Raw genomic sequence first — 13,876 nt, 5'->3', positions numbered from 1 at the left:
CAGTTGTTTAACTAGTACCATTTGCAGTTAGTTCTCAAAATTGTAAAAGTAAAACAAAATACTGAATAAGCTGAAACCACATTACCCCTAACTTCAATTTTTTAAGTTTATTTAAATAGCCTAATTCTCACTAAATGGCTCTACCACATTCAGTGTGTAAACCTGGTCAAGTTATTTAACTCCTCTAACTAATGAGCTAAAAAAAAAAAGTCAATAACAGTTACATACCTCATAGAACTGTGAGGGCAAGTTTATACAAATAAAGTATTTATAACAATGTCTGATAAGTACTCAATTTAACTATTATTAAGGTTAATTAGCTGATAACTATTCAATAAACATTAATTAGTAAAAATAACAAAAAATTGTCTTAGAAATCAGGAAACGTGTATAAGTATTCTTGTACAAGTAAGCACACATATAGGATTAATAAAACAAATGGGACAACTAATCAGAAAGTTCAAGTGCTTTTACATGTTTTAAATTTTGCATGAAAAATAGTTAAAAAGAAAAAAGAGGATGACATAACCAGTCTCAACAGTCTGAATGACACCAGACAACTGATTTATATTGTTCCTCACTGACATTTTCTAGGACACCCTTTCCATATATATACATACAATCTTTGTAAATGTAGAATCGACTTTCAAATGTATTGAAGCCACCTTGTATCACAAAATAATTCTTTATGAGATGCTTAAATGAATCTATTAAGGTTTTTCTGAGGTGGTATCATTTAACCCAAGAAGGACCAAATTACATAATGATACATTACACAAAATTACTTTTTTAAATGTGTTATTTTAATTCCTCACTTATCATGTAAACCATTAGTTCTCAAACCTGGTCAAAAAAAATCAGAACCACGTGGAACATTTTAAAAAATACAAATTCCCAGAAGCCAGTCTAGATTTACTGAATCTCCAAGGGTAGGTATGGGGGTATCTTTATTTTTAAAGAACTGCTTAGGTGATTCTGACATTCAGCCAGGTTTGAAAACTAGTGTTCTAAACAATATCACCTTAGATGCCTTTCTCTTCTAGGATCTGGATAATTTCATATAAATTTCATTTTAAATTTAAAGTCATCATAGTTATTATACAATTATAAACACTGATATACAGGAAAAAAATTGAATGACTTATTCAGAGATATCCAATGGGTAAAAATAAATCTTGAATAAAGTTTTCTATTCCTAATTCCTAATCTAATTCATCATACTAAAACCACTTTCCTTTCCACTAAATGCAGCATAAAGTTGAACTGTTGTAAATACAGGTAGTTTAATACAAACATACAAATGCATTTCTGCAAGCAACACTATAAAACAAATAAACTGGTATAGATGACAATTTAGAATAGAATCTGAGATACTGAAAACTGACTGTAATCTCAACATAAACAAAAACTGTGTAACAAACTTGTGTAAGACAGCCTCTTCTAAAAAATGGGAAAAATAAGGCTTACTACAAGTTAGGTGGATAGAAAGACAAATTCAATTCAGATGAAGTCATTCTGAGCTTCTAAAGCTCTGAGAAAGATTTCAGTCTATATAATGGACTTAATGATTAGGAAAACAAACAAAAAAATCTAACAACAATAGATAAAGTACTTTCACTAGCATAATATAAAACTGAGATTTACAGAACACTTTACCCAGATTTCCCTTACCTAAAGTATCCACTTCTGTAACTGACTTTGTTTCTAGATGGAGATCAATATCCTTTGGAATGGTTAGTGGCTTACTTTCAATGTGACCATTATATTTCCTATAAAAATCAGACAAGTGACACAGAAAACAAGTTACCCTCACTGTTATTCAAGTGTTTGTATCAAACTAACTACAAATGAGGTTATAAATTTCACAGTGAAAAAGAACTTCTAATATTTCATCAAAAAGGACGTAAGGCACTCAAAAGTAGTTTTTAAAAGGGGAACTACAAAATATGGATGTAAATTATTATGAGAATATACAGATTACCAATGAAAGAGTTACCTAAACTAGTGACAGAAACAAAACCTTGATTGCTAGCTTAGCACTGCACCCCATTTTTTCTGCTCTCTCTTCTGTAGATTTAAAGACAGCCCTAACATCTCTTTCCTTAGGCACAAGAGTAAAAGGAAATGAAGACAAAATGCATTTCACTTTGAAATTATACACGTATACACACACATACATATAAACAGACCCGTAGGTATAAACAAGTCAGAGCTGAAAAAATATATTAAGATTTATGTGCATGAGAAATCCTGAAATATGAAAGGCTAGCTCAGAGTTGCTTTTACTAAGAATCATGGATGGAGGAAAACAACAGAATTCTTCAGGTGCGTGTGTATTATTTCCAAATTTAATTTTTAAACACAATCAAACATAAATCAAAAGCAATAAGCTTTCAGTAACAATAATTATAATAACAAGAAACAATTTCGCATTTGTTCTTGATTAAGTATAAACTGGGAAAACCTCAGTAAAAATTTTAATTCACGTCAATAAATCAAATAATAATTATTGCTACTAAAACAGAATAGTGTTGTTAGTGCATCTTTCTGTAAACGTAAAGCATTTTCAACATATAAAAATTATTGTAAAAATAACAAAATTATTGACAAGGCATATAATAAGAATTTAAATGTTTATAGAATAAATACTGTACTACATAACTAAGTTTTACAAATGTTGACTATGGTAGCTGTGAAAAGGCAAATGTGGAATAGTTAAAAAGAAACACAGAAACTAAAAACTGACCTGGATTAAAATCCTGACTCCTAATAGTTAAGTGAACTTGAACAACTCATTTAATTTCTTTGATCAACAGCTTCCTCATTAGTAAAACATAAATTAAATTACAGTGACTATTTAGGGTTACTGTGTGGATTAAATAAGACTGTGTAAAAGTGTTTTGAAAATTATAATATTAGGCAGAAATACTTTATTAAAGAACATAACCACTGGAATACAGAGAAGGAGGATTTGCACTTAATATTCCAATGAGCTTCAAGGTATATTTGTAATGATAAGTGAAAAAGAAAATGGTAGCAAGATCAGAAAAGACAGCCTTTTCAAACTTCCAATTTCATGTCAAATAATCATTAATCTTCAAAGAATTTTTTTTAGCATCCATAAATCCATTAGCCCACATTAATAGAATTTTTATGATATACATGAGGAATTTGGTGACAATATGTTGTCACTGACATTTTATAATATATTAGAATCACAGAATCAGAGCCTAAGAAGTCCTCCCCAGCTAAGGAAACTAAGGCCCATTTAGAGAGGCTAACTAACATGCACTTTCCTTGAAAATTCAATATAAATAGGGATACAAAATTTTAAAGCTGGAAGAATCTTTCACAGCTACTATGTTTGGTCCTTCTACTTCACAGATTAGGCTGCTGTGGTCTATTCAGTGAGGTTTATTAGCAGGCAGTTTTCTTCAGAAACTTTAAGTATAATATTCAAGAGCCTAATGGGACCTAAGAAGTTAATACTGTCTACCCCTTTTATTTAAAAAATGAGAAAACAGAGGTAAAAAGCAAATGAATTTGCCCAGTATCTGAGTGGTAGCAAAATCTGGAAAAGAACCCAGACCAACTGGTATCTTTAAATGAGTTGTAAAGACATGGGTTACAGGTCTCCCCTATTCAATCCCCCACTAACAATTCTTAAGTAAAATAGTCACTTTTTTGCTTATATATTAGATTAATACACATTGGGTGCTCTTAAAGGGTGATTCAATATTATTTTAGATCATGGATTTTGATCTCAGATTTACCAACTGTTTATAGCATAATCTGTAAATGTTCCTTTAACCAAAGTATCAAAATATATTTACATAAATTCTATTAAATATTTGACACCTTACAAGCTTGACAGTATAACTTACCTATCTTTCCTGCTTTTCCCTTTTTGCTGCTTTCCTGCAAGAATTCTTAATTCTTCTTCTGTAGGATGTTGATACCATCGCAAACTAAGAAAAAAGTAATTCTTTTAAATAAAGAATTAAGATCACCAGAATTATTCACTTATTCTACAAATATTTGAGTTTCCTAATTGTGAAGACACTGCAGGGAAATATCAGGTGAAAAACTCTAATCTGAAGCAGATACTACTGCTTAAGTCTTAAAAGGTTTAGATTCAAATCCAGCAACCACTTACCAGCACTTACTAGATGCCAGACCCTGCAATGTTGTTTGTAGGTATTTTTCTTACAACTGACAGTGTATTAATATATATTAAGATCATATTGGCTTACTTTAACAAACCCTGCAGGCAAGCTGACAGAAGCACATTAGAATTCTCCACCCATTACACGGAAGGAATTGTTACTTGTATTAAAAAGAGAGTCCTTTGAATGCCCTCAAAACTACAAAGTAGTCTTTGCTTTCCTTTTCTTTCTTTCCTCCCTTTAATTTAGTTGGAGAATTCGCGAACTTTATGTGTATAAGGATTCAAGTGAATTGCTGTATTTACAAAACCCTTTACTCTTGGCTATAGCTAATCCTTTTCAGTTAGGGCTCCAAAAACAACTGACTGTATTTATTACCCCCACCAGCCAGTCAAAACAGCCAAACAAGTCATTGTTATTCCTTCCCAAGCCCCCACCTGGTCATTCTCAATTTCCTGTCTCACGTGAACTTTCTGCCGGCCACCTAAATTTGATATTTGGGTTTTACCTTCAATATGCCCTTTCCACATATTATCATTAATTTGGTTCTTTAACTCTTAAAATTCTAAACTTGCCTACTTCCCTGAAAGGACCTTAGTTCAGCGTATCTTCCTCTCTACCTCTGACTATGGCAAACCTCCCCTTCCTTTCCCCTGGACTAAAGGCATTCTGATCCCACCTTTATTTATTTTTTCATAATGCAAATCCTATCAAGGTATATATGCCTGCGTAAATCCTTTCCAAGACTCCTCAGAGTAAAGCAGTGAGTAAGGCAGTTAGGCAAGGACTCTGACCAAGGTCCTGCTGTTACTAAAAAGAAACAAGACACCTAGTATTGATAGATCTTTCAAGTTTTCAACCACAAAAATCTAGATTTTTAAAGTGAAATACCCCAATTTTTAAAAAATGCTACTGCTGATTTGCTGTTTTAAAAATACTGCTGAACTGGCAATTTGAGTAATAACTGGATATTTAATGATGTAAAGAAATTATTGTTAAAAAATTTTTGCTGTTAATAATGGGATTACAGTAATTTTTAAAAAGCTCATATATTTTAGAGATATACACTGAAATATCTACAAATGAAATAATAATAATATTTGCTACAAAATAATGTTGGGGGGAAGCAGAGATGAAGGGGAGCATAGATGAAACAAACTGGCTACCAGCTATTGTGATGAATACACAGGAGCTTATTATATTTGTTATATATTCATGATATTATTCTGTCTATATTCGTTGTATACTTTTAAACGTTTGCATTAAAGCTAAAACACACATTACAAGGCCAAATATAGAGTTTGTGACCTCCTATTTTCATAGCCTTTTACAATCTGACTACTGTCTGCTTCACCAGACTCACCTTCAAGAATTCTCCTTTTGTACATGACATTCTACCTAGACTAAATGACCTTTATTCCACAAATTCTTTCATCCCTTGGCATTTCTGCATATATTCTTCTCTCTGCTTGTGAACACCTATGCTACTACTGGCAAACTCCTAATTTACCTTTGATGGTTTATAAGGCAGTCTCTCTGTGGTATAATAAAGAATATACCTGGTCATTGTCCCCATTTCTTGGCACAGAGTTTAAAAAGCCCTTGAAATTTTCTGACTGATAAAGGAGTCTTTGTTATGCTAATGTGGGGACTCAGGGGGGAACTCTAGATAGCTTCTGGAAGGGAGGCAGGTCACCAGAAATACCAACCACATGATTAGAGTTGGAACTCTCAGCCAGCTGACCTCCAAGAAGAGGAAGGGGGTTGAAGATTAAGTTCAATCACGTGGCCATTGATTAAAAATCATGCCTATGTAATGAAACTCCATAAAATCTCTGGACACGGAAGCTCAGAGGAGCTTCCTAGCTGTTAAACACACTAAAGTGCCTGAAGGGTGACATGCCCTGATTCCACAGGGACAGGACATGGAAACTGCTCCTTCCCAAACACCATCCGATGTGTAATCTTTATAATAAAACTGTAATCACTGCACTTTCCTGAGTTCTAGTTGTTATACAGAATTATTGAAACTGAGGGGGTCATGGGAATGCCCTAATTGGTAGCCAGTAGCTGGTTGTCAGAGTATGGCCCAGGGATCCAAAGAACTTGCAGCTGGCATCTGAAGCAGCTGGCATTCTTATGGAGGACTTTGCCTTTAACCTGTGGGATCTGTGCTAACTCCAGGTAGTTAAGTGTCAAAATTGATTTGCAATTGGTATCAGACCGGTTAGGTTAAAATGGAATATTCCCCTAGCTGACAGATTCTTGGAGTGAAGATTTTATGACTTACTTGTTTTTGTATACTTCAAAACTAGTACAGTGACTGGCATATAGTAAGTGCTCAAAAAGGATCAATGAATGAATTCAGTTCTCCTCTTAGTTTAAGGGTTTTATAATAAAATATATATATCCCAACCCAAAATTCCCTAAACTATACTTAACACGGGTAAGGAGGCACTTCCTGAAATTTCGATTGAAGTCCAGAATTTTAACTTACAGTCGATTCTTGTTATTCGCGGTAGTTATGTTCTATAAAGTCGCCGCGAACACTGAACCATTGTTCCTAGGGGAAATACAGGGTTAGGTTCCCACGAGCCTCTGGTCACAACATCTTCATCAATCAATCAATACACACCCTTGTTTTATGTGTGTTTCTGTTTAAAGTACCTTATTTAATATATACTGTTGAATCACTAATATTAAATTCATGGCCAACAGTAATAAAACTCATGTGTGAGCAAAGCTTTTCTAATAACTGTAATCATAAGTATAGTATTTTCCTGATTTCTGTGAATATTTCTAGTGAATTTTCTCTATAAGGCACATCACAGCCTTCTTGTGCTTAGGAACACTAGATATCAAGCACTTCAGCACTACATGTGGGGGCCATTTTAAACAGCAAAGTCACAAACAAAAAGCAAAAAGATGAAAAACATGGCACTAAATAGACCACAAAAAGGATACGTGTTTACAACATGAGAGGTACAACAAGAAGGCCTCAGCTAGGAACCTGGGCCTCAGCTGGGAACAGGCCACTCAAATTTTTTACCACTCTGCATGTGTCTATAAATGACCTTGAAAGCACCACAAGTATGGGTTTTGGGGTTACAAATAAATTTTAGCAAGTAGGCAAATCACAAGTAGAGAATCTACAAATAATGAGGATTGACTGTATAACATTTAGGAGAACACATAAGCAATAACTCATTTATAAAGACTAAAATTAGTTGTTTATTTCTTTGAGAAATAATTATCAGTGAAAGACTCTTAGTACTATAGGAAAACTTAAGTTACATTTAGAGTCCTGTAATAATAAAATATTATAAGACCCTTACATTTTCTAGGACCCACTTTCTTTTAAAATATTCTCAAACTTGTTTAATCTTATTTTGTGAATCCATTTTCCTAAAATGAATTGCATTTATTATGTTCAGGTCATCTTCATTAGTAACAATTACTGTTCAAAGCTAGAATCTAAAAGTACTGAGTGATCTCAGGGACACTTCCAGTCTGTTACTCATCTATCTATCCATCTACCCATTCATCCATCCACCCATTGATCTATCAGACATTTATGGAGCCCACTACGTACGGTCAAGTACTCTGCCAGGCAACGGAGATATAATCACCCATAACAAAGCCAAAGTCCCTGATTTCTTGATGTTTATATTTCAGTTGGGGCAGAATTTAACCAATATTTAAAAAGACAAACACCATATATACTGGATACTACACAAAAGAATCATATACTTAGTGAGAATGAGAGACAAGCCTTAAGGTATTAGGTTACAAAACCTCTCTGAGATGACATTTGCCCAGCAAACTAAAGAATAAGAATGGAGTGCGAGAGCATTCCAGGCAGAGAAGAGTATGTCCAAAAGCACAAAAGCATGAAACTCAGAACAATGCAGTAACCAAAAGGGCAAGGAGGCAGTAGCACCATGTACAAGGAGAAACACATGAGGAAGGCTGAAGAGATAACAGGGAACAGGTCATGCAAAGCCTCTTGGGTCCATACGGAGTGTAGATTTTATGCTAAAATAATGGTTTCAAAGCAAGAGAAATAACTTGATTTACATTTTAAGATTTCTTTTACTGCTCTGTGAATTAGAACAAGGCAAGAATAGCACGGAAATATATTTCAGAATCAACAGTTCTTGTAAGGTAAGGAATGGAAAGAAAGGATGGAATGAAGGATAATATTTACACTTCTGATTTGAGGAAGATGGTGGCACATTTTCTGACATGGAGTAGAGCAGGAAGAAATCAAGAATTTAAACATGCTGAGTTTTTAAGTACCTATGAGACATGAAGTGAAAATATCAAGAGGGCTACTGTATATTAGAATCAAGAGCTCACAGATAACCTGGGGCTATTACATAATTGTGGTATTTAAATCCACAGGCATGAATAAGGTCACCTAAGGGGAAAATAAAACATGGTAGAAGGCTAAATAGTTACCAAGTGGGAAAATCCAGTTCATGACAAGTATGTAACAAATTCAGCGTTGATGGAAAACAGGGAAATAGGCCCCAAACTAAGGAATAGATATGGGAGGGGCTTTGTTTTTTAAGAAGGAAGGGAGGCAGAGTTGTGACTCGTATTTGTTGTTGCTATTATTTTTAATGGGAGACCTTAAAAAAAAAAAGTGTGCTAACAGGAATAATCCAACAGAAAGGAAGCAATTAATGGCAAAGAAGAGAGGAAAGGGCCAAAGAAAAAAAGTCAGGGTGAAGGTTAGAGGGAATAGGATATAGATCACAAATGCTGGAGTTAGGTCTTGATAGCAGGATACCTCCTCCATAGGCCAAAATTAAAATATATAAACATTAAAAAAAAAAAACAAAGAGAGGCTGCACGTGTAACAAGGGTTGTGGGTTTGATGGCATGAAGATGAGAGCAACAGGCTCCAGTTTCAAGAGCTTAGAGTGAGGCTGAGGCAGGCATGTATAAATGAAGAGAGGATTTGGGTTGAAAAAGCTGTCTGAGAAGTGGAACACACAAAGACTGCCAGGTAGCATGTAGTAGCCATCTAAGGACATGAATTCAAAGTAAAACCTAAAGGTACAGTTGCACAATTTTCTTCAACAGTCAATGCTTCATACACAGTTTGATTTCATATCATATGATTCCCATCTACTATACTTTAAGTTCTGGTCTCAATTTTTGGTCTTTTCCTTTGCAAAATGACTTGCAATCTGCTTGCCCCTGATGCACTAGGCCTTTCAAATATGGGCTTAGAAGACAGATATAAAAGTTTATCAGCCTTAGATTCGATGTTAAATAAGTTACAAAACCACAATTAGAGAAAAATGCTTTATGTTAAGCAAAAGAAGCATGATGTAAAATTACACATGAAATAATCACATCCATGAGGGGAAAATATGAATAGAAAAAATTAGACGGAAATACAACAAAATTTACACAGAGATTGTCTTTAGCTGAGAGGAATATAGTTTGCTACCTCTTATTTTTCCTTTTTATCAATTTACCATCTTTTTTCTACATCATAGGCATGTATTGTGTTAGTAATAGAAAAAAATTTAAAAACAGTAAGTATTAATAGAATCTCACTACAAAACTGAACCTCTTACATTTAAGTTAAATTGTGTTTTATGACATTTGCTTTGGCTATTTTCACTTATATTCAGACTGTCAGCAGTGTCTCAGATAACAAAGCCAACTTGGTGTTATACTCCACTAAATCACTGAAATAATTTTTCAATAATTTTCTTGCATAAACCTCTTACACAAAGTAATATCAGGCTACAACCTTTCTTACTAAGGCAGTTCAAGAGCACTGAAAAAACATATACCAGAAAATACAGAATGTACTGACCTAGATTCTTTAAAAAAAATTTAAGCAGCGATGCCATTTCAAGCAAACTACTTAAAAATTTTTCAGAAGTAAAAATTTCAGAAATTTAAAATGAAAATCTGAACATGAACAAATATGGAAAAGCTTAGTATTGAGAGAAAGCTAAAAAAAACTTTAACACATAAATAATCATACAAAACTCTTTCACAACATAGGCCACAACATAGTTTTAGTCTCCATTCTAAATCTCTAAATAATAATTTAGAAGTGAAAAAAAAAAAAACACTAAGGGAAAACAAACACCACCTAAAACCTAGAAAACCTTTCAGTACAAGTAACTAAAGTATCATTTATTATACATATACATTCTCTTGTTATTTATTGGAAACTTTACTAGAATATCATGACATTTCGGAGCTGGAAGTTAAGACAGCTAAGGGAGGAAAGCAAGGACTCAGGCATTCCATAAGGGTAGTAGCTTAAGGTTTAAACCTTTCCCTTAGGTCATAGGTCCCACCTACTGTGCATTTGAATAGTAGGTTTCTCTCACCAAAGGAAATTTGCAAATTCTTGGATCAGGCAACAGGCAAAAAGAGTTAAGAGCAATTGAATAGGGTGTTTTCACACCTTCTTTACCCAATATAGGATGAGACAGAATCAGAATAAATCCAACCGTAATATATTTTGAGTCAGGGACATATGAAGGGAAGTAGCTGACCAAAGTGAGAGCCTAGGGGAATAAAGGGGTAGAGAAAAATGCATAAGGTTTGAGCTGAACAATCAGGAAAATGGAAAGCAGGTTCAGCAAGGAAGCTATAAGGGAGAAAAAGCAAAATCCTACTCCTCATGCAAAACCCACTATTCAAATGTACAAACAATGTAACCTATCACTTACCTCTCCATGAAAAGAGGGGCCAAGCAAACTTCAAAACAAAAACGAACCTTAATTACATTAGAAAGTAGAGAATACTTTGGCTACAAATCAGTGGTATGCTGGACATGATAAAGAACTAACGTCTTTAGGCAACCTGAGCAATGGTTAGAACGAATGTTCCTTGCGTTAGGGAAAGCAATTCACAGTAAAGGTAAAGAGAAACCAACTTTCCACAATTTTTCTTTCCTTTGGGGAGGAAGGAGAGAGTAGAGCAACCTAAGAGCACTAGACTTCGCACCTGAGTTTTTCAAGGTCAGTAATACTTGCTCACAGGTTATGGCAAGAAAAATTTTGCTACTTAAATTCTCGTTAAAGCAGGAATGGCTCAACAGTCTGATAGTTATATAAAAAGGCATGTAAAACAAGGAGAACTAATAACATTTTCTAGAAGAAAAACATTTGTCTATTAAAAAAACTGGAAGAATGCAATACAAAATAATTATAATTTAGTAATGTGGAATAAATTTAATCTCAAATGGTGAGGAGAGGTATAATTGTAACAGATGATATTTCTTAAACTCTTCTTCATACTTAGCATGATTTTGGTAATCAGAAAAATGCTGATGTGCCTTTTAACTTAGAATTAAAAGGTGACTGTAATCCTAGAGAAGCCAGAAGAATAAGTAAAGAGTAAGTAAGTAAAGAGAAACCATATACTGCTTATAACCTGAGGATATCTTCTAGAAGGCTAAGCACAACTAGGGAAAAAAGGTAGAAAAGAAAACCTTCAATAAATTACTCTATAAACTGCCAGCAGAAGTCACAGTGGTTGTAGAAAAGTTCAACTCCACCAAATTCAAACCTTGGTTCAAGTATGTCTGTTCCAGGACAAGGGTCTGGAATTTGATGAGCAGCCATAAATCAAATAATTACTAGACTATGAATCAGACTTCCAGGGTAAAAGCCCTGGATCTGTTTCAGTTTTCAGTATGTAAACAGGAGTAAAATTTTCTCATCTGTAAAAATGGAGACATGGGCTTCCCTGGTGGCGCAGTGGTTGAGAGTCCGCCTGCCGATGCAGGGGACACGGGTTTGTTCCCCGGTCCAGGAAGATCCCACATGCCGTGGAGCGGCTGGGCCCGTGAGCCATGGCCGCTGAGCCTGCACGTCTGGAGCCTGTGCTCTGCAACGGGAGAGGCCACAATAGTGAGAGGCCCGCGTACCGCAAAAAAAAAAAAAAAAAAAAGTGGAGACAATATCACCTACAGCAAAGAAGGACTAGGCACTTACCAATCCTGCTTTTACTTCCTAGATACAATGAAAAGTGTATTTCCCAACCTGTTGTGCACTTTGGCCTTAACCAGTCATAGGGCTCCAGACTATGTAATGTGGGCAAAAATGATATATCTACTTCTAAGCTTGGCCCCTAGAATCTCCTGAAAAATCCATAGCCCACTCTCTCTCTACTTGCCAACCGGCATAGCATCTAATAGAAGGACTCCAAGCAGCAGAAGGAACAAAGGAGCCACAAGACACAAGAAGCCTAGAATCCCTAAGTAACCACCTGAAGGATAGCTGAATCCTTGAATCATCATTTTGTGAAGGATCTACACAGAGAGCTGCCTGACTGACCTCTCTCAGGTACCCCCATTTGACCCTGATTCCTGTCTGAGGAACTGAGTGAGAAACTTTTATTAAGTTCAGACACCAAGATTTCTGAGGTCATAACATATCCCAATACATCTCCTTCTTCCAAGTTCAGAGTGTAGAGATCCAAATGAGATAACAGAAATAAAAATTTTATCAGTACAAAGTTCTATAACACTGTAAAGGTAATATTAATGGAATTAAACCAGGCTAAAGATTATGCATTATTTTTTTGAAAACTAGATATCTACAATACTAATTACAATATATAAATGTTATTTAACAAGAGCTAGAAAACTAGTCAATTTTTAACATAAAAAATCAGCAGGTTAATTTATAAGCAAAAACTGCTAATTCCTTCAAGGTACTGACTTCTTCAGGAAATTGGCAGGCTTACTCATTAAGTCAACATAAGTCAAACAGGTGCCACTTCACACCTTCCATTCTAAAAGAGACAGAGGTTGATGAGAGATATGGACAGAAACTAATTTACATGATAAAAAGAGAAGCCATAACTTTTAAGGAAAATATGAATACTTACAATTTGAAGATATACTAGTGGAATAAATATTAAGTCGACAGATACCGAAACTAAAAAGAAGTTTCTTCTGTCATACCCATGATTAACCTATCGTGGTATCTACACATCTATTCACTTGAATAGTTCCATTAAATAGCTATTCAATATAGTCACTCCCAAACCATCCTACACTATTCATAATTTTAAAAGTCCTCATAAGCCTCTCCCTTTAAATTTCTTCAAGTATTTTAGAGCCGATAATCTCAGAAGGCCCTCAGATCTTTCTCCTTCAACTCAGCCACATCATATGGTTTAAAATGCAAACTGTCGTTTCTGATCAATAATATTTTTACATAAGCAATTTAGCAGAGATTTTAGATTTTCTTAGTATTAAAACTGTATCATTTCATATCACAAAAGGTTGGCAAAACAATAATTATCCCAAAATGATAAAATCAATATTCTTATTCAACAGAGTTAGGCAACAACATTGAGCAATATAGCTTCATGACCTAAAAATTTCAGAATTAATATTAAAGAAAAATAGATGATCTTAAGAACACAGAGCAAAACAAACAAAAACAGAAAGGAAATGAAACTAACTACAGCAGAAGAGTAACTATTACTAGAAAATCCTGATTGGTATCCTTGGAACCTGATTTGGAATTAGAGACAGCATTAATTACCACTGAAGTTAACCTATTTATAAAAGCAAATCAAGATCACAAAAAACATCAACTTCATGTTTATTTTTGAAGGTTGAGCACCTCTTCAAATTAGCAATATATATACTTATGACACATACTTGTCAAATGAGTAAAGATTTTAAATATATTGTTCCAATATTAACA

At 34.4% G+C, this 13,876-nt stretch overlaps 1 protein-coding gene across 6 annotated transcripts in view; it reads right to left on the bottom strand.

The window, feature by feature from the left end:
• TMEM161B (transmembrane protein 161B) overlaps positions 1–13,876 on the bottom strand; it is a 69,724-nt gene that overhangs the window by 33,470 nt on the left and 22,378 nt on the right. For 2 of the 6 annotated variants that reach the window (XM_082836054.1, XM_082836057.1), the window contains exon 1: positions 3,885–8,214. Coding sequence is in view for 1 of the 6 variants with exons in the window: in XM_082836053.1 (XP_082692179.1) it covers positions 1,672–1,769; positions 3,885–3,968 (182 nt within the window). In the remaining 5 variants the exon portion in view is untranslated. Of the gene's footprint in view, positions 1–1,671; positions 1,770–3,884; positions 8,215–13,876 lie in introns of those variants that run through there. The other 4 variants (XM_082836058.1, XM_082836053.1, XM_082836055.1 and 1 more) reach the window with 4 other exon arrangements.

This window comes from Leucopleurus acutus (genome assembly GCF_964270905.1).
Source record: "Leucopleurus acutus genome assembly, chromosome: 3".
Taxonomy (NCBI): domain Eukaryota; kingdom Metazoa; phylum Chordata; class Mammalia; order Artiodactyla; family Delphinidae; genus Leucopleurus; species Leucopleurus acutus.
The sequence above is the reverse complement of the archived record's forward strand: the minus strand, read 5'-3'. Positions and strand labels throughout refer to the sequence as shown.